Genomic DNA, 22,045 nt, shown 5'->3' on the forward strand with positions numbered 1-22,045 from the left:
TTCAAATGGCATTAGTTAACCAACACCCTCAAACTACAATTCTAATTAAAGACAATTTTGTGAGGATCTGTCTATTGAATGAACTAAGTCTTTCATTCATAACTTCAGCCAAACATTATGTCCCATGTTAGCAGTAAGCATGTGGAATACTTTCCAGCACTTGATCCAAAACCAGATCTCAAGTATCATGTTAATTTACTGCAAGCTAAGCTACATCTTTTGATATACATGTTCATTATTTATTAAATAATTGAGGAAGAAAAATCTGATGATGAAGTAAGTTCACAACTATAATACCAAATCAAAAGAAGTTGAAGCAAACTACTTTTTCTTTTTGGTGGATGAGGAGCTCTAAATACCGGTGAAAGGTTTCCTCCATGAATAAAAAACTTAAAAATGTAGAGTTGCAGCAGAAATGCAAACTAAAACTAGGGTTTTCAGATGGAGGTGGAACCAAATGGTACAAACTTTAGTAGAGGATTCATTTCTGAGGAATCTTAAGAGCATGCACAAAGTGATAACTATGAACTAAATTATTATTTTCATTTGATCTGTCACTAACCAACAGAACTTGGTGTATTGCATAGATTCTATATCATGAGAGAAACATATAAATGATTGTAAATATTTAAATTTCATCGAACTTTGAAAGACAAGACAAGCAATGAAAAAGAGAAAAAAATATGTGCAGAAAATTTTATTTTGTTCTTCATCATTATACCATATCAGACAGAACTTGTACCATATAAGAAGACTAATTGATGAAGGAAAGTCATGCATTCAACAACCTTACAACTGGGGAGTCCAAAATATAAGTATGAATACAAAGGGTCATTTAGCCCATAGGTTTGAGGATACTGTTGAGTTAAGCAAATCACTCCCACCACACAGTTACCACTATCACTTAAAATAATATATCATCCTACAACATCCTTCCAAATAATTTTCTTCATTCTTCATAAAGAAAGTATCAAATAGAAATGCAAAAACATTTAACACTTTTGAAACACCAAAAATATTAATACTTTCTTCATGTGATTGATAATTAGAAGGATTATCAGAAAGATACTGTAAGAAGATTTAGAATTATTCTATTACTCTCTTTTCAAGAGCATCTAGGTTACATATACATTGATGATAAAATTAGACCTTACCCTTGTTTCAATTTTGCATAGCCAGAGATTAAACAATTTTCTACTAGACCTGATGAGAGAGGCCTTTTGTTCTTGTATCTGGAAGTCCAATGAACAATTCAGTCACCACATCTGAACTTGGGCTACTTTCTGCACAGTTTTGGGGTTGATTTTCATTCTGATCCTTTGTTGCTAGCTGTAGATGCATGCCATTCTGCAGAAAATTTCTGTTTTATGATACTTTGGCATATCCAACAAACATATGCAAACTTATGGGGTATTGTTTCATGTATTAATTTCACCTCAAAAACTTGAAGTTCAACAATCCATAGGGATGACTAAGAGCATATCTCATTTGGGAAAATATTTTATATTTTCATTGATAATCACAAAAAATTTCATGTTATTCTATTTTTGTTACCATTTTAAGAATAGAAAAAAATGAAAGAAATTCTTAAATTAAACCAGTTTTAAAATATTCTTCCAAATGAACTGACTCCAAATTTTGCAGTGACTTTACCTTCTCAGCTAGCCTTACATTTTCAGTGAGCTTGGCATTTTCATCTACTAGGGCTTTTTCCTGTATAAAATTACAAACACTTTAGTCAGAATCTCTTTGATATAATTCTTACAGGGTATTTTTTCAAGCTTTCAGAACTTATGGAAAAGGAATTGAACCTTGAAACAATTTTTTGCAGGCATCATAAACAGAATAATACAGAATAGTGATGCTTTTAAGACAAACCTTCAGGTCATAATTGGTCACAAATATGCTTCTAAGTGCATGCTTGGTTTAACTATACAAAAGTACTTTACGAATTTCAACACAAAATCACACGATTGAAGCCATAAATTGAAATAAAAGTACTTTTAATCTTTCTCAACCACAGCAAAATCCATTTTTTCACTGCACTAAAGCTGTAATTACAAATGCAGTGAACTCTACCCTTGTCAGTGATACAAAACAGGCAATAACTTGCAAACATTTAGAAGAAATGCAGACATGTTACCTTTTCTTTCAGTTGCTCAATTTGGTCCCTGAAAAGCTGGAGCTGAAGATCGAAAGTTGAGATTTTTAAATATCTATCATAACTTAAAGAAATTTTAATAGTAAAAATGATACATGCTTGTTAATCATGCTAACCTTTCTTGCTCGAACATTACTTAAACTCCTCTCCAACTGTTGTTCTATCCGTAGCAATTCCTCAACGGAGCAAGACCCCACACCTTCTCCCAAGAATTTCCTGGAGGAATGAAATCACAAATGCACCATGTTCTTCCATTGTGAGTGAGTGAAAGTAAACCATTTGTCAACGTGAATAGAATTTTTAAATCTTCACCGTTTTGCAGCTTCAAGAAGTTCAATCTTCTTCATCATGTTTGCTGCTTCTTGCTTCAGATGCTGCCAACATATCAGGCAAGTTATTCAAATCTCAGCACTTTAATGTTATGATAAGCAAACACAGTAAGCAAGTAGAATTAACTTCTGCAAAGTATATATATATTTATACGAAGATGAAATTGTTAATACTTAAAAGTTACTTATGCATTGAGACATCTAAAGACCACTTTAAATGTTTTTTATTATATCTCATGAATCTATATGTGAAATGAATTTAGAAATAGTTGCATCAAGATATAACTAACTAATTTGCTGAATGGTTTGTGTTACTATTATAACCACAACCCTCATTTTCTCTTCCCTCTGTTGCAAAATCTCCTCACTTTTTTGCATTTTCTCCTTCGTTATGTGTCTTCAACTTCCAAATCATCTGTTGCACCTACTGGTAATCAAGTTTAAGGTGAGGTGTTGTTCTTCGATTTTATCCTAAATCCATTTTCCACTTCCAAAATGATTGGTTGGTTAGTGTATTTTGGAAATTTGTTTGGAGTACAAAAGTGGAGATTTTTAGTAGTGGCTGTCTAAGAAAATGATAATGAGAAGAATGTTTGGTAGATTTTTCTGATGGGTTCTTATAACTTTTAGAGGATTTCATTTAATTAACCTTACCATTTCTTCTTTCTAATGTTTAGTGGAATAGGGTTCTCCAAAGTTGAAAGTGCATAACTTACACTTTCTAATGACCATTTTCATTATTATTTCTTTTATTGGAGGAAAAAAACTTCTTAAGATATGAAATATTATTATGTCGGCTATCGGTAATTATCTTAACTAATTTCACTTTTTCATTGAACTTGGAGTTCTATAGCTTTTATATATATTTTTTAATGTGTTGAATAATTTTACCATGAAGGATTACCTATACTATTGTTTTGAGTCATAGGTTTTATTGGCTGGTCTTTGAAGGAAACTGTGATGGTTGGACAGTCTTTTGAACAACACGGTTAAGACCTCATGAATGTTTTGAGATTGATGGATTTTAAATTGATGGTTATTTTAAGGAAATCCATGATGGTTCTATGTTATGGTTAAGATTTTTTTTAGACAATCTTATTGTAATGGAGGTGGTTATATATTAGAATAATCAGAAAGAATTATATTGAAAACGAAACTATATCTTATAGACTTTAGTGAAAAACGATGCTTTTAGGCAGGTTTTTTCGACCTCAGATTTTTCTTTTTATGCAAATTTGTATGTTTCATGTAGAATGTTATATCTATCTTAGTGCAATATTAAATAAATAGAATTTTGTTTGTAATGTTTTGGATCAGTATAGATTATAAGATGCATCATAATTTTGATTTTGTTTTATGGGAGTTTGAATGTTATATGTGAGATCTGTATATTGGAAAAGATATATATATATATATATATATATATATATATATATATATATATATATTTATTTATTAGAAGTGGGCTTTAAAGCCTAACTCAACCCCACAAAAACTGGCTTGTAAGGTAAACCTCACCTATATATTATAATTTGGTCTTATCTCTAGTCGATGTGCGACTTCCAACACACCCCCTTCACGCTGAGGTATACACATCTCGTGCATGATAGTAGAAATTGGGTGGTCCAATAGCGATAGCGGGTGGAATAGAAGAATAAAATGTCCACTTAGAACTAGCTAAGATAAACTCTAACCATGGCTCTGATACCATGTTAGAAAGTGGATTATTTGCCTAACTCAACCGGCTTGTAGGGTGAGGTTTGCACCCACTTATAAACTATGAATTGGCCTTATCTCTAGTCGATGTGGGACTTCCAATATACTCCCTTCACACCGAGGTATAGACATCTCGTGTGTGATAGTAGAAATTGGGTGGTCCAATAACGGCCCGATAGCGGGTGAAATAGAAGAAGAGAAGAGGTTTGCACCCACTTATAAACTAAGAATTGGCCTTGTCTCTAGTCGGTGTGGGACTTCCAACACAGCCCCTTCACGCCGAAGTATAGACATCTCCTGCATGATAGTAGAAATTGGGTGGTCTGATAACGGCCCGATTGCGGGCTGAATAGAAGAATAGAAAGGATAGGCTCTAACCATGGCTCTGATACCATGTTAGATAGTGGGTTTAAAACCTAACTCAACCCCACAAAATCGGCTTATAGGGTTAGGTTTGCATCTCACTTATATATTATAATTTGGCCTTATCTCTAGCCGATGTGGGACTTCCAACACACCCCCTTCACGCCGAGGTATAGACATCTCGTGCGTGATAGTAGAAATTGGGTGGTCCAATAGCGGCCCAATAGCGAGTGGAATAGAGGAAGAGAATGCCCACTTAGAACTCGCTAGGATAGGCTCTAACCATGGCTTTGATACCATGTTAGAAAGTGGGTTTAAGCCTAACTTCCGATAACGGCCCGATAGCTGGTGGAATAGAAGAAGAGAAGAGGTTTGCATCACGCCAAGGTATAGACATCTTGTGCATGATAGTAGAAATTGGGTGGTCCGATAGCGGGTGGAATAGAAGAAGAGAATGTCCACTTAGAACTCGCTAGGATAGGCTTAAAGCCCTCTACTAACATGGTATCAGAGCCATGGTTAGAGCCTATCCTAGCGAGTTCTAAGTGGGCATTCTCTTCTTCTATTCCACCCGCTATCAGGCCGTTATCGGACCACCCAATTTCTACTATCACGCACGAGATGTCTATACCTCGACGTGAATGGGGGTGTGTTGGAAGTCCCACGTCGACTAGAGATAAGGCCAATTCATAGTTTATAAGTGGGTGTAAACCTCACCCTACTAGCCAGTTTTGTGGGGTTGAGTTAGACTTAAACCCACTTTCTAACAATATATTAGGAGGTGATTCGATAATGGTCCGATAACAGATGAAACAGAATGCCCACATAGATCTCGCTAAGAAAAGTTCAAGTTTCAAATTCTGATGTCTAATACATTAATTTTACATTGAGATACTCCTAATATTAAATCGGTTTATTTATACCTTAGTTATTGCTAATAAAAAAGTTCATTTTGTGCAGAGTTTATTCGTTTTGCACTTTTGAACGGAAACACCTGTCTTTCTAGTGAACTAGTTGAACCCTAAGTAAATGAATGGAAGCTTTTCATTTTATGATAATGGTTTTGAGTTTGTGTTTTCAATTAACTTATCTTTATGTTATGCCAACATAAACCATGTTTTGCTTTAATTTGTTGACATGTGTTCAATCTTTAAACGTTAATATATTATTTTTTTCTCTTCCTCTTTTTCCAGCCATTTTCTTTTGGTGTTCATCATTGATACACCAAAGGCTTCTATGTTTTATCCTTCAAACCTATTTGGATAAAAGCTAAGTGCTTTCAAAACCTTTCTTATCATAAATATAGAGCTTTTTTACTTAAAAAACACTTTTTTTTAATCTATTAGATATATTATATTATTAGATATTATAATTTTAGTTAACTGATTAATATTCTTTAATTGTATTTTGAATTTATTTCATATTTCTTTTATTATAAATACGTAAATTAAAACACAAAAAGTAGATAATTTTTTCACTGTATTGAACATATCTAAATAGATTCTTACATAGAAAGAAGAAATGAATAAACCAAAAACAGATAAAAGTAAAAGGATACACATTTGATGAGCATGAGAAGACAAGGAAGTGGTTAATTAACCTGCATGTTTTGTTCAACTGATCTGAACGTAGTTGAGGTTTCACTTTTGGTATGTCTGCGGTAACGTTCTATTGACTGATGTATGCTGTATCATCACAAACACATTATCAATATCTTCCAAGGCTATGTTCTGTTTCAATTTCAAAACAAGCTAAGAAAATTAAAAAATTAAAAAATTAAAATTTTCTACTACTTATAATTTCAATGCAATATAAATAGTTGAAACAAATAAAGATCAGACAGAAAAGTCACAAAATCATTAACTTTTGATATCATACTTCAGGGAGTGAGCTTTTCTATTATTTACAAATAAATTATCTTCATGTCTCCCTCAGCAATTTTTATTTTTCTTCTATAACTTAGCAGCAAAAAATTTCTTTTTAATGATGAGACAGTACTTTATTTAATTCTTATTTACTTATAATTATACTAAGCAGCTTTCTACTTTGTTGAACTGGAAAAAACCAATTAATATATGCTGTTTCCATTAATAACCCACTTTTTCTATACACAATTTTGCTGTATTTTGCATAAATTTAACTTCTGATAATTTTACAAACTAATTAATAAATATTCCATAGTAAAGGAGGAAAAAAATTCAAGTTGTAAATTGCTTAGACATAATTAATTCTGTAATAGATTAAAACGTGAAATATGATATTCCTTAGCATATCAAGAGTATGAGTTGCAGGAAGAAAGTAGGTGATTCTTCAAAGTTCAATCCACCATTTATAATATTTCTCTATGTTATCTATAATTTTATATTCAGGGTATTCTCCTGAAACTTTAAAAAGATATTTTTATAGAAAAAAAAAATTGTATTCACATTCAATCAAGATTTTTAAACAATAAAAAAATATAATATTTCATCACGACTATGCGGATTTATTTTTTAAAATTAACAAAATATATTGCAATTCAAATAAGATTTTAAAAGATTAAATAGATTATTTGATATTTAAAATCATACAAGTTTTATTGTAGATTATTTGTGAGACTATCTCACCTAAATATGAGATTTTTCTAAATTTATTGAGACCTTTTCTCAACCTTAGATAATAATAATAGAATTCTTTTGTATTATTTTCAAACATTTTTTGACAACATAAATCCTAGCTCTTTCCATTGAAAAGGCCTTTTAAAAAAGGTTAACTAAAAAGGTTAGGGTTTAGTTTTAAAAGAAGTTTGTTGAATCTTCCAAAAAAACTTAATTATTCTTGTGAATGGTATTATGGATATGTACTTAAAAACTTCTGCAAATCTCTTTTTCTATAATCAAAATTTTCAACGAGTATCCATAAATGTTTTTAAAAAAGTTATAAAAAAACAAACCAAATAATTTTTTATTCTTTGAACAATCAAGAGTTGTAAATATCATTATGGATTTGTATACATTAAAAAGTTGTTAAAAATAATTACTTTAATCATTTCTATTCGAAGTTATCGATTAATTGAGATTATAACTTTAAATACAATATAAGAATATAATAAACTAAAATCAATTAGTTCTAATATTTTGTATTGGTTTTACACTTTTAAATTTAAACCTTATCATTTATTTGCATTAATGTTTACTAACTGTGTTTGTTATTTCGTAATTTCTTATTGAATAAATTCAGTTTACTTTTACTAAATTCAAATCTTATCATTTATTTGCATTAATTCTTATTGATGGTGATAGTCATTTTGTAGTTTCTTACTTAACAAACCCAGTTTACTTTTTAGAGACAATGAATGTTTAATTTTTTATATTAATGACCTATAAATCTACAATTTTTTGCTTTTATTAATGACCTATAAATCTACAATCAAACTTTGTTCGTACCTCGGATCATTTAACATTATATTCACACTAATTGCGACTTCATCCTTTTATGGAATTTTACATAATAGAATAATAGATAAAAATAAATTTACTGGAAAAAGGCAAAAATATATATTTTTTAAATACTTAAAACTCTTTAATTGTTAGTAAATTCATAAATCCTTTCAAATCCTATAATTTTATATTATAAAATCCTTTTAATAATTTTTTAAAATTTCTATATTCTTATAAATTTAAAATTCAATTGACCTTTAAAAAAAGGAAAAACTCTTTTGTAATCTCAGTTAAATTACAACCTAAATTTGAAGTTCTGTATTCTTAATTCAACTTCTCCTATATCGTACTCTAAGACACATGTTAGCAACTTCTAAAGATTTGAAACTTCTAAATTTGAAGATTCTAAATTTGTCTATAAACTTTTATACAAGCATATGGTGATTTTTGTGTGTGTTTAAATTAGGGAAAAAAAGAAAGTGGGTTTTCTTTTTACAACTGTAACTCAAAATGGTTACTATAATATTTTTATGTTTGGTGTTCTCTATATTTTTATCTTTATTTGTGTATATAGATTTCAGGGGAACAATAAATAATTTGAATAGTATTTTGTAATGATTTAGGTTTGAATTATAAATTTTAATACAATACATGATTTGTTTTGCGGAGATAGTGTTGCTTTTGTAATGTTAGTTTTAGGAAATGACGATCCAGGATCCAAATTGTCTTCTATGTATATTTGTATTTTTTTTTATACTTTTGTACACGAGCTAAAGTATATCTGATGTCTCATTCTTTAATTTTATTATTAGTTATTCCTGATTAAAAAATATATTATGTTTTTTACTTCATACATTCATGAACTTATGTTAGAAAATTTGATTTATTATAAGAAATAAGTGTATCTTATTATTGGTTAAAAGTGATATAACTTGACTTTGCTATAAAACATTTGTTTAATACTTTTTTTTGCAATGTAATCATCTTCCTATAGGTGATGGGAGAAGATTAAGTAAAGAGATTAAAAAATAATAAGATCTTAGTCTACTCCATATAAGATATTTGACAATACCTTCAACAACAAAAAAAACTTTAAAATAATATATTTATTTGATTTATTTCTTATAAAGTATTCAAGTTTTTCATCTCTATCAAATCTGAAACTAATTAAACTTAGATTTTTAATAATTTTCCAAAGTGAATTCCTCCCATATTGGTAGTATTTTCAACCACAAATATAATAATGAGTTTCTTATATCGCTATTATATCACAACAGGATACACTTGCTTGAAACTCTTGTTGGAAAAACTTTCAACAGAAAGAATCCTCACAATTAGAATTTTTAACTCATATTGTATTGGTTTGAACTAGCCAGCAAGATAAACTAGACTCTAATACCATTATGAGTTTTTTTTTCTTCAGGATTCATCATAGAGTTTCAACAATAGAGATGTTAAAATTGGTTTAAACCTGAATCAACCCGACTCATCACAACTTCGAGCAAGGTTGGGTTATAAAAAACAATTTTTTTAGATGTGAATCAAACTAAATCAAACTCACTTTTGATGGGTTAAACTAGTTCGAATTAGTTTAAAGATGGATTGACTGATAACCTACTACTAATAATGTTTTATTATTTTTTATTATATTTTATAAGTTTTTTTTTATAATAATTGTTTACTATTTATAATTACGTAGATTAACAATTTGATTTTCTTAAAGATTAAAATGTAGTTCAATAATATTTTAATAGTTTGAATGTTTAATTTATTTATTTGTGAAATCATGTTTAATTTCTAACTACTATTTATCTTTATAATAATGTTTGATTAAATATGTGAGTACTTTAATTATACTCAACCAGTGGTGAACCAACCTCTATTAGTTAAGTTAGCTCACTTTTGCATTTCTATTCACAACAATGAAATCTAAATCTACTCACATCAAAGCTGATATCACTTTAACCAAAAACTTTAAGAAAATAAATTTGTATCTTTATTAGAAGATGTGATCAACTTTTTTTATTTATATTTAATGTGAGATTAAAATTTATTGTTAAATTTCAAATAAAATGTAAGATTAATAACAACTTATTAGAATATATTTACTTTTGAATAATAATTTCAGATTCTCAAACAAAGGAAATATACTTTATCAGCCTATATTAATGGGCTCAATTTCTCGTGTTCTCATCTCTTCTTTGATTAAACTATAAGTGTTTGGTTTGAAAGCTACTGAAAGCATAAACTACGGATCAAACAATGTTTGAAAGGAAACAAATGAAAAAAAAAAACAAACACACCATGACAAAAAAATGACTTGAAGAAAAATTGAAAATTAAAATGAGTCAAACTATTTCTGACAGAATCACTTGTACATGTCTACATTCAAAGAAAACAAAAATGATTTTTTAACCCTTCTATCATGCTATATCATTATAAATTTTTCTCTTTAGCCCCTTAATATACTGAGTTTTTCAACCATGTGGGGATTCTCTCCCTTTACATGGAAAAAAAAATGAAGACTGATAAATTTTGAAAGAAAAACCAGATGTAGATATTGTGACTGAATGCTTACATATGTATAATTCTTTAGTTATTTAATCATAATAATTTATTATATAACTTCTTTGTAAAATATTGTCACAAGTAAATAAAATATTATATATGAAATGCTTGAGTACTCCAAACTGTATACTTATATATAAACGAGAAAGGAACTACATGTGTTCCTCTGCCTAAATAAACTTTTAATGCTAGTTATAATGACTTTGAGAAAATCACCTCAAACGTAACTTTTTTTTAAGTTATAAGATATGAAGAATCATTTGTCCATAATTTAACAATCATGTGCTACATATAAGGATATATATATATATATATATATATATATATATATATATATATATATATATATATATAAAAGCAGAAAAAGGAAGTACAAATCCATCAGTGATGAAGAGTTTTAAAGTTAAACCAAGGATTAATTGCATAATTCATCCAAAGAACGAAAGCTTCTGAAAATACCTTCCTATTGAAAGCTAGAAACCCTAATCACAAAAATGAAAAAGGGAACATACTTTATGATTAAACCTATCACACTTTTTTCAATCTCTAAAATTACAAAAAATTTCTGTTTTGGTAACCCTTAGTCAAACAATTTAGCTATTTTGGATATATTAGACAGATATTTAATTTTTATTTTTTATCTTTAATTAGTATGTTATTATTCTTTATGTGTATTTTGAATTTAATTTATATATTTTTTTGTTATAAATACATTATTATATATATATTTAACAAAAAAAAATAAAATTTCATACATAATTTTTACTATATTGAAAAGGCTACATTATTCTATGTTTGGGGATAAAACACAAATTACATTAGTATAAAAACTAAAATTAAATTTTGTACACTTACACGTATTAAAACATGATTACATATGTGATAATTGTTTCATTGAGTTATTCAGCACCACTATAAATAGAGATCATTACGGAAAGTCATGTACTCAAACAAAAGAGATACACATCAACACTACAAATAAGTAAGCTACGAAACACAAGAAGATAAGAACTCAAATTTTTGTTATGAAACACATAAATATTTAGTAACTAAAGCTCATAACTCATGTTCTGCAAGTGAGATTAGAACTCAAATTTCTGTCTAGAGTTAAACTTCAGTTTTATAGAAATTATGTTGCAAAGTTCATCACTTGTAATGGAACCTTTGATTCTCATTCTATGTGTAACTAATTTTTGTAGTTAAAGAATGTCAATGTTGATTAATGCCAATGTTCCTATGATTTGACTATTCATGGAGACATGATAAATCTCTAAAGGAAATTGATAAATTGGAGCAAGGATTCAAGATAAAACCACATTCTCAAACTTAATACTTTTTCTAATTTCGGATTTTTAAGGAATTAAGGTTTCTACTCGAGAGAAAGTTTATATATTTTAAACTTCAATCACATTTAATCTAATCTTCAATTTAATTCTTTTAATTTGAATACGAATGAACGTTTAAGGGCCCTTAGGTGAAGGTTAGGGAAAATCGTATTCAAATGTCTCATTTATTTTTCTTTCTTTTTATAAAAGTTCGAGTGCTAATTCCCAAAAAGAAATCTGACAGCTAAGATAAAAGAGACCCCTATAAGAATTCATTCTCATTCTTGAGTTTTGCTTAATATTCTTTTATGATTCTAGTATTGCTTTGTGTGGATGAGTATTATTTACTTTCTTGTTCATAATAATGGTTAAATTTAACCTTTCAAGGTTTAGCTCAAATAAAATCAAGTTTGTTTCTTCAAAAGTAACTGATGTTTAACCAAAGTTAAATTTGAAATTAAAATGTTTTCTTTTTTTTTTTATCAATAATAATTAATAGATATGGAGTATTTAGAATCTCCAACCTTTTTACATACCTACTTTTACATAAACAAAGGCAATTAAAAGGAATATACAAGTAAATAAGAACAACAACACAAACAATTACATTTTTATTAGTCTTTATGGATTCAAATAAATTAATGTAATGATAGGGTGAATGGAAAGAAACCAAAATCCTCCCTTTGTTAAAGGGAAACTATGATTGCTAAATGAAAAGAAAGATTGATTTCTATAAAATAATTCAAAAGTTTTCTTCTTCTTTTTTTACTAATTTTCAATTTATTTATTTTTCTCCATCCTCATTTCATCCAACCAAACACATACAAGGTTTATTTCTGGAGTGTCTTGTATCAGTTTTATTACGGTTCTTCATGATAGGCAAAACCCTAGACTGATCAAGTTGAAAATTACTTCATAGAAAGTGTTATCACAAACCAAAACTTAGCCAAGTCCCTTTAAATCATACTTCATAATATGTCTTCATATCAAGACTTTGATAAAATGAACTTAATTCCAACCATACATAATTTCAAGTTTCAGAATTTTTAAGCTTGCTGAAGGATTTTGGGAGGAGTTTCAAATTAAAAAAAATGACATTATTAAAAGAATATTAAAATTTTCTTTATATTTACATTGGTTGGCAGAGTAGAGGTATATCTTCTGTATCTTATATATGCCTATATGTATTTTCAGTCAATGGCTATAAATAGACATGCTTTGTAAAATAAATTAATTTTAATGATAAAAAATTGTCATAAGGCATCTATTTATAAGTTTAAGGACATGTATCATGTCTACTTAAAATAAATTAAATTCTTTTAATAAAAATGATTTACAGAATATATATCTACTTATAAGTTTACAATAATGCCATCTAACATTAGTTTTGTCAAATGTTTATTCAAATCTTCAATAAAGTAAAATATTTATAAGTTTTCTGGGCAAGTTACACAGCTTTTAAAAGTGTATTTCATTAAGTGTATCATTGTTTTATTGCACTTATTTTAGTTAAAGCTTTTCTCTCCTTTCCTTCATTACTCTTATAGTTTCTTGAAATGTGCAACAAATTCTAACACAGATAACCAAGAACTATGCTGTTATAAGTTATTTTAGTATTAAAACTCAACTTAGTTTTGCTTGTTCCAATGTAATTCACTAGCATAGATAGACATATATATTAATGAAGTATATATAAATTAAGTAGTTTATGCTTTTAGGTTTATATTAGACTAAATGATGTACATCAAGTGGCAATCTAGAGGAATTGTTTGTCACATAAAACCTTTTAAATAGGATATTTAAAACATATCACAAAAACATATAACTAGTACAATAAATAGTTATCATTACACCAAATAAGATGAGACAAAAACATACACAATATATATTAACTACTAATATTACAATTTTTAGAAACTTTATATTCATGCTTTATCTTTCATTTTCACAATTAAATTATCTGGTTTAAAGGAGAGAGAGTAGAAGAAAATGGTAGAACCCACTTTATTATTTTTAATCTTTCTATTTTTCATATATTTCTACTCTACCAAACAACGATTTATTTCTTATTTATTTATATTCCCTTATCTTATTTCTTTTTTATTTTGATCATTTATCTTTCTTTCAAAACCAAGGGTAAACCTTTAAGTACATCCTACCCCCTCACACGCTACCTCTCTTTTACAAAAGCATTTTCTACTTTTTATCTGCAAAAGAAGAAACCTAGTCACTAGTACACTAAGGGAACTCCAATAGAAAGATATACAGAGATGAAAAACCCAGCTAATAAACTACATGAAAACAACCTAATTAGATTCAAACATGCTATAAGACTATAAAACTATTCCAGAAAGGGTATCTGAATCAATAGCTTTTTTTCAACTACAACCATTAAAAGGAAACCTTTTTTCCAACCCTATATACCAAGATTTTGATTTGTGATAATTAGCATTATTATTGTTTTTATTTTCTTTATTTTTATTTTTATTATTATTTTTTAGAAAATTAAGGTTTTTATGTCAGTGATTATTGATATTTTAAATTTAATAATAGTCTGGTTATTATTTCTTATATTTTGGATAATGAAGTGAAAAAATGAAAATCATGTCATCCTATCTTGGGTTTGGGAACTATAAGTGTAATTTCCTTCGTAACATCGGTATAACACGAGGTCAGAACCTAGACTAGAATAAAATAACTAATTCATATAATAGAATAAAATAACTAATTCATTGGATATCTAACATAACCATTCATAACATCGGAATATTGAACTTAATGGAAACTTACAATAAAAATTGATAAGACAATATTGATTTAATGTATGAAATTCTTATCAATTATTTCATTAAATCAATTTAATTATTTTCTACAATTTTAAAATTTTTATAATTAAAAATTAATATTTTTCATTTCTTAATGTATTCTTTAATCTTAATTAGTCAATAAATATAACTTTTCTAAATAATACAAGTTTTTATGGAAAAGTATATCTAAACTTATTCACTTATTTGTTACTGTGTGAAACTAGGTACTCTATTAAAGATGCTAAGATGTTCACCTTTGTGAGAACTATAATAGAAATTGGAGGGTTTAAGTGTTAAAGCTGAACTATTGCATTTAATTAAATACTTCTTTGAATCAGAGTGACATCATGACAAGGAAAGAAAATAACGGTGTTTGATTTCAGAGTACTGTTTTTTTTCTCTCTCTCTCAGGTAATTTAGTTTACAAGAAAAAAAAGAGTAAAAGTAGAGTATCAATAAACTAAAAAAATAAACTTAATTGTTAAGTTTTTAGTTTAATAGAAATAAGTAAAAAGAATAAAGAGAAAATGTTTTAAAATTTCAGCAATTTTAAAGAAAGTAAAAAAAATTGAAATATGTTTTTTTTTCTATCTCCTCTCTAAACCAAACCACTGAAATTAATTATCTCTTTCTTTCCTCTCCTTTCTACCAAACTATAAGATAGTATTGTCAATTTTCTTAAGAGAATGTCAAACATTTATACAAGAAATTTTGAACATAATTTATTTTGTGTTTTACTTTAGTAGTTCTCTTTTATAATCAGAATCAAAAAGTAAAAATAAAGTAAACTTTTTATAAGATACAAATATAAAACATTTTCCTTAACTTGAATATATAGTGCTAGAGTCTTAGTACTTTAAAAACCCTTTAATAATTTTCATGAGAGAAAAATGTTGATATTCTTTTAGTTAATAAATGTTATTAAATTAATGCATCAAAATAAAAGACTGAAAGAAATCTGTAGGACAAATATTTTCTTATAGGGTTAAAAGAAACCCTAGTCTTTGGAGGTTGAAGAAATTAAGTTGTAGTTCATTTTACTTTTACTAATATAGTTTACTCATTTCAATTTTTTGAGTAAAGAAGGAAGTTGTTTTATCTGTACTGAGTAAATAATAAGAACAAACTGCATAGAAAAAACATAACACATAAGCCTATGTATAACTTTTTGCCATATTTTAGTTGCCAAATTTTGAAACCTTTCAACATGTTTTGTAAATGCTGCAAAAAGAAGACAGAAGGAGAAAATAAAATTCAAAGACTAACTTAAGGAAAGAAAAATGGTTGTAAGTCTAACAATAAAGAAAATGCAAAAAAAGTGTTTGTAAACAATTTGTAAAAAACATAGAAACATAGAAGTGAATGTAAGCTTTAACTAAAGAAACCATTTTAGTATTTGAGCATTGTTATGACATCAACCCTCACTAAGATCTTCTTTCTTGGTCCCAAATGAATGTAGGAAAATATTTTACCTTGGCAAAGAGTATAATCAACTACTTTTCTCCTACAACAAAAAAGTTTGAGCTATACAACATCTAGAGAGTTTAAGTCATATACTCATTAATAGCATAATTTGCAAGGTTCTGTAAGCTTTTGTTTGGAATGATAATTTAAAAGTTCGTGATGATAACTAGTAACTTAAGGAAAAAAAATAGTGATCCAAAAGATATATGAATATGCATCGTTTTTCCTGGTGCAAAAAGATGTAAAATTTTGTTATTTACGTATAAGAAGTTCCGTTTTCAATTGATATTTCTCATTGTTCCTGTAAGAAGGAACAGAAGAAATACTGATAAGTTCATCTGAATGCATATATCTTGTCACATCATTCTGTGTTTCAGTCAATTTTTCATTTTGTTTAATTTCCTTAGCATTTCAGAAAGGGTTAATTAAGGGAGACAACCACCACCACCATACCCCTCTGCCCCCCTCAAAAAAGGAAAAACAGACACAACTGAACAGTACTAAAAAATTAAATTTCAGAAAACCACATGAATAAAGTTGTAGGAACAAGCATAGCAAAGTGTTATATTCATATATAAGTCTCTTCCTGTCGTTTGTTAACTCTTTCTCCTAAATCAGTTTGCAGAAACTCAATTATTTTATGCAGCATTTCATTATGCTTTGTAAGCATACACCCTTAACTTAGTTTATTATAGGAAATGTTAAAACTGTGCAATTTTCAAGTGTTCCAACAAAGAGAAGCTCCAAGTTTGAATTCCAACTAGAAAATCTTCTTGTCTACATCACTTAAGGCTATATATGCATAAAACAGTCACTTCAAAGTTGTTATATACGTAATAAAAGCTACACCAAGCTCACATATGAGTCTTAGTTACATTGTTGACTGGGACTTGATTACTAAATAGAGTAGATCCTAAGTTCAACATTTGCAGTTTGAAATAAACAAACACATATATATATAAGAGGGCTATAATAATTCATATAATGTTAGTATTTAATGTTATGAATGCACCTGCACGATGATTCATACAGAAAAGAAAAACTTTCTATATATGCATAGATTCTTCATCCAAGAATAATAATATACACCTTAGAATGTGTGAACTCGTGATACTAAACCACACTGCACATTATTTCATGGAACAACACTAGCTTCTTGCAGATAGAATTATATTTTCTTTTTCTTTACTTTTGGAACACCACATTAAGGTTTTTCCTCACTTTGTTCGATGATAAAAAGTAGGGTCGACCCTACTGTGAATTCTAAATAAAATACTTATTGATCAGTTGATATTACAGGAGGAATCAAATCATCGTTTTGTGGTACTGCACAAGAATATCTTTATCTCTCTCTCCATCCCATGAATATTGTAAATGTCAGTTTTCAGTACATATGATACATCAGAAATCACTAACCTACATGTACAAGCTCATTCTTTGCCCGTTACTGAGGGAACAAGGTTCCTCTATTCATTCCACCAACCTTTGGTTGAGGAGGTTTGAAGTATTGCTTCATTATGTTAAGCTCTAAACAAGTTCATCGAAGATGTCAAACATTGCCAACTACAGTCAATTTTGTCTCTTAATGTCAAGTAATTATATCTGGACAATCACCAATTAGTATAGACAATCACGGACACACCATTTCTCTTTTCTTCTTCTTTCAATCATATTACAACTATAGTCCCTCTCTTCTCTCTAGGGTGTAGGTTCATGCATTATTTCAAGTTTTTTATAAAAATCTCTTTGCTTAGCTCCCATAATCCACCCCAAAAGACTAATACAAAAAGTACAGATAACAAATAAAACAAGACCTATATGCAGTGTCCACCACTGTTTATTCGTGTTTAGGACAGCTACATAACAGTATATACACGCATATGTATCTTATAGGTATGCATGAAATTTACTAGCTCACAGATTAAAGTAACTGATCTTGGTTTCAAGAAGGGTGCTAAAATTACCAGAAGCGGAAGGATTCATTCATACAAGAAAAGGGAAAGTTGAAAGAGGAGAATAGTGGTACCTGGTGCTAGAAAATTCATAGAGCTTCCCTCTTGGAGAGAAGATGATAAGAGAAACCTCAGCATCACAAAGAACTGATAGCTCAAAAGCCTTCTTCAGCAACCCATTTCGCCGCTTCGAGAAAGTTACTTGCCGGCTTGTGGCGTTCTCTATACGCTTCATTTGAGTCTTTCCTCTCACCATCTCTTCTACTTTCTGCTCATAGAATCATCAGTACCCCAAAATAGATATGAAACTAGAAAATTCCTTTCATAGACACCCAGACAAATAGTTTATGCGCACACATATTATATTGGGTGAAGAAGAGAGAGCAGGCCAAGAAATTGAACCTTGTGATGATGGAAAAATGGAAAGATTTGCAGCAGATACCAACCCTCCGAGTTAGACTTGAAGACACAGAAAGCTGCAGCAGATAGAAAAATGCAAGAGATTAGAAGTGGTACTAGTCAAAGGGTTCATTATATTCCAAAAAACAAGTGAAATATTTATGAAGGATGGAAGTTAAGTCAAAGAAAAAGTAGAAGAAAACAAAACTACGACATAAACAAAATTCCTACAAACATTATGAAAGGAAAAAATGAGCAAATTCAAGCTTCTTAAGTATCTAAACACCAAAGAGGAAAAGGTTTTTTTTTTTTTTCTTTTTTTTTTTCTGCTGCTTAGATACTCACCAGGAAGAAAACGCAAGCAGGCCTCTCTGGGTAAGTAAAGGAAAAAGTTGAGCTAGGAAAAGGAAGAAGATTTGCACCAAATTGGCAAAATCAAAGGAAATCTTGGTAACCAAGAGAAGAAGCTAGGAATAGTAAAGGGTTAGAGGCTAGAAAAGGAATGGGAAAGAGAGAAAATAAGGGGAGAATAGAAAGAAAGCAAGAAACCCAAAAGAGAAAGCACAGAAACTGCAGATAAATAATAGAAAGAGAAGGAAAAGTGAATGGCATTACATAATTGAGATACGTTGAAGAAAAATGAGTTGGATTTGACCTATCTTTAGCCAAGAGAGAAAGCACATAGACAGAACATCTTTCCTTATTCATCCACCTTGTGTTCCCAACACTATATTAAGAAACAAATTATTTTATACATGGTTATGGAAAATTGAAACCTCATCCCTTGCTTCATTTAGTAAAAACAACACACCAACCACCCAAAAAAAAATTTCCACATCAATAAAAAAATATACATGAAAATGATGCTTTGATTTTTCTATAAAGGGACATGTAAAAAAATATGCATATAAAGGACGACAGGGAAGTCCATATATATGGAAACCTTTATTTATATCATTACTGCAAGCTTCAATTTGCTTCGTTGCTCGTCTTCTTTGTACTACGAATAATATAAAAAAACAGAGAAAAAAATTATTCGATACCTTCAAAAAGTGGCTTCTGAAGATATTTTCGTTTGGGAAAGAAGAGTAAACAATTATGCATTTACATTGCTACCCCCAACACATGAAACATAAAATGAAGTGGTATTTACGTAAAGGTGGTGATAAAAATAGCGAAAAACAGTGAGGATGAATGGTGAAAGAATGGTTTTGGTTTAATGGCATGATAGTAATGTTTATAAATTGTAGTTATGGTAGTTTGATATTTAGGAAGTGTGAAAAGTGAGACATGGGAAAGGAGAAAAGGAAGGTGGGAGGGTGGTGGTGGTTCAGGAACTGTGGTGGCACAGCATCACAGTTAAAAATAGAGAAAACGGTACAGTGTTAGAAACACGTCAACTTCGTCCGTACAACATCGTACAAAAACTGACCAATAATACCTCGAAAACAAAGAAACTTGCCATCAAAAGTAATTATGACCATTATGTTGCATTGACACACCACTCTGTTTTTTTTTTCTTTATTTGTAATGCATAAATGACTCGTTTACTGTAACTGATATAAGTTCGGGTTCAAAACTCGAGCAGAATTCATCGTGTTTAAATAAAATTTGTTATACCAGTACATAATTCGATTCTTCTTAAAATTCTGAACGGTTTTCTCATTCCTTATTTTATATGTTTTTTTGTCTTTAAAATTCATTTTTAAGTAGTATTTAATTTGTCAAGAAAAGTATTTTTTTAATATCTACAATAAAATAAAAATTTATAAAATGACTGGTTAATTTTAAAGATTTAATATATAAGGACATAGAGATGTTAGTCAAAACACCGATAGTTGAGATGTCATAAAACGGGCACGGGAACGTAACTAGTTAGAAGTAAGCTATTTTACACTTTCTTAAATGATCTAAAGAGATAAAAGTTAATTATTTATCTTTTGTTAAATGATGACTAGTAAAAAAACTACTAAAGCGTCCTTTGATTGGCTAGAAACCGAAACATAACGTGACGTAGTGACATTTTTAAAATTATTGGAAAAGTATATGCTTCGGTTCTCTCCCAACCGAAGTCGTAGAGTTCATATGGCCTCGATTACAAGGGCAACCGAGGACATAGAGTTTGCTACACATGCCAAGAAAAGACTTTTTAGCTGACAAAGATATCTGTGCATGGTTTTTGGCCTCGGTTCTGAGAGCAACCGAAGCCAAAACCCCCTGCTCCAACTAACAATCCTATCTGTAGTCTGACAAAATCTCTATGCAGATCTTTTGGCATCGATTATTCTTAGAACCGATGCCAAACCCCTCTACTCCAACTGACATTTCTGCTTTGTACTCTAACGTTTGAACTGACAGACTTTTTCAAAGGGGATATGCCATTGGTTCTGCATGGAACCGAGGCCATACCCTCTTCTCATAAAGTCAGTCAGTTGTAACGTTCATATTTTCAAGAAGGTAATTAATTCTGCATAGGGGTTTTGGCCTTGGTTCTAGGGGGAACCGAGGCTATAGGCCCTTTTCTGACTTTTAAAATAATTAAAATATATTTTTTTATGTGTTTTGGCATCGACTCTCTTGGCAACCGAGGTATAATATTGTCTGCTTTTTCATGCTCTCAAGTTTCTATTATTGTGTTTATTAAATTTCTTTTATTAATTTTTAATTTTTTTGTATGTTGAATATATGTAATTATGTATGATTGAATGTTTGAATTGATCATTTGAGTGTATGATTGAATATTTGAATATTCCATTGTTATTGGCTTTTCATACTATCAGGTTCTTATATATGTTTAAAGTTTACTTTTTAATAGGATCATATAATTTTGTATGATTGAATATCTGTTTGGATGATCATATAATATGTGTACAATTTTGTATGATTGTATGATTTTAAAGTTTACTTTTTTAAATTTGCAATGTTATTTTTATAACTTTTTATGTTGAATATGTGATTATTTCAATGCTTATTAATTGTATGATTGAATTGAATTAACCTGAATTTGTTATTAAATGATCAATATAAAAATTATTTTTTGTACTGTAATTTTGTAGAATATTTCAGATTATTTACATATGGATCGTATGGATCGAAATTGGATTAATTTACCACGCATTAGTGTTGAGTACGAGAGAGGGGTAGAGGAATTTATACAATTTGCACAACGTAACGAGGGTGGAAGTGATGATGAAGTGAAGTTTAGATGTCCTTGTGTGAACTGTTTGAATGGGAGAAAGTTGAACGCAACCCAAATAGGGAACAATTTCTCTATGATGGTTTCCTACAATGCTATATAACATGGATATGGCATGGCGAAGAAATACACTTTCCGACTATCTTCCAAACTGAAAATGTTATTGATTCCACCATGGAAGAAAATCGACCAGATGAAGACAAATTTGAGCACATGATCTACGATGTTGGTGCAAATTTTTTTTCCAAAGCTCATATGTATGAGACGATGTCGACTGATGCGGAAACACCTTTATGTGTTGGTTCAACTAAGTTCACGTGGTTGTCAACGGTGTTAAGGCTCATGA

The 22,045-nt window shown here is 29.3% G+C and overlaps 1 protein-coding gene across 1 annotated transcript; it reads right to left on the reverse strand.

Annotated features, from left to right (window-relative positions):
• Positions 1–736: 736 nt before the first annotated feature.
• AGL20 (AGAMOUS-like 20) lies at positions 737–19,223 on the reverse strand. The gene is made up of 9 exons (XM_088101784.1): positions 19,159–19,223; positions 18,507–18,580; positions 18,179–18,372; positions 6,170–6,254; positions 2,474–2,535; positions 2,278–2,377; positions 2,144–2,185; positions 1,654–1,713; positions 737–1,347 (listed from the first exon to the last, which is right to left on the reverse strand). The coding sequence occupies exons 1-9, from the start codon at positions 19,184–19,186 to the stop codon at positions 1,198–1,200; spliced, it is 795 nt and encodes a 264-aa protein (XP_087957910.1). The 5' UTR covers positions 19,187–19,223; the 3' UTR covers positions 737–1,197.
• Between the last annotated feature and the right edge of the window lie 2,822 nt (positions 19,224–22,045).

This window comes from Vigna umbellata, chromosome 11 (genome assembly GCF_029865625.1).
Source record: "Vigna umbellata cultivar VRB3 chromosome 11, Vumbellata_1.0, whole genome shotgun sequence".
Lineage (NCBI taxonomy): Eukaryota > Viridiplantae > Streptophyta > Magnoliopsida > Fabales > Fabaceae > Vigna > Vigna umbellata.

What these genes read in the sequence shown, in the direction of transcription:
- AGL20 (XM_088101784.1), bottom strand. Translation starts at nt 19,186, where the DNA reads ATGTGCTTTCTCTCTTGGCTAAAGATAG. An exon ending in CTTCTTGAAGCTGCAAAACG is followed by an intron (nt 2,378 to 2,473) that starts GTGAAGATTTAA and finishes TCATTCCTCCAG; the next exon opens with GAAATTCTTGGGAGAAGGTG. An exon ending in GTAATGTTCGAGCAAGAAAG is followed by an intron (nt 2,186 to 2,277) that starts GTTAGCATGATT and finishes TTCGATCTTCAG; the next exon opens with CTCCAGCTTTTCAGGGACCA.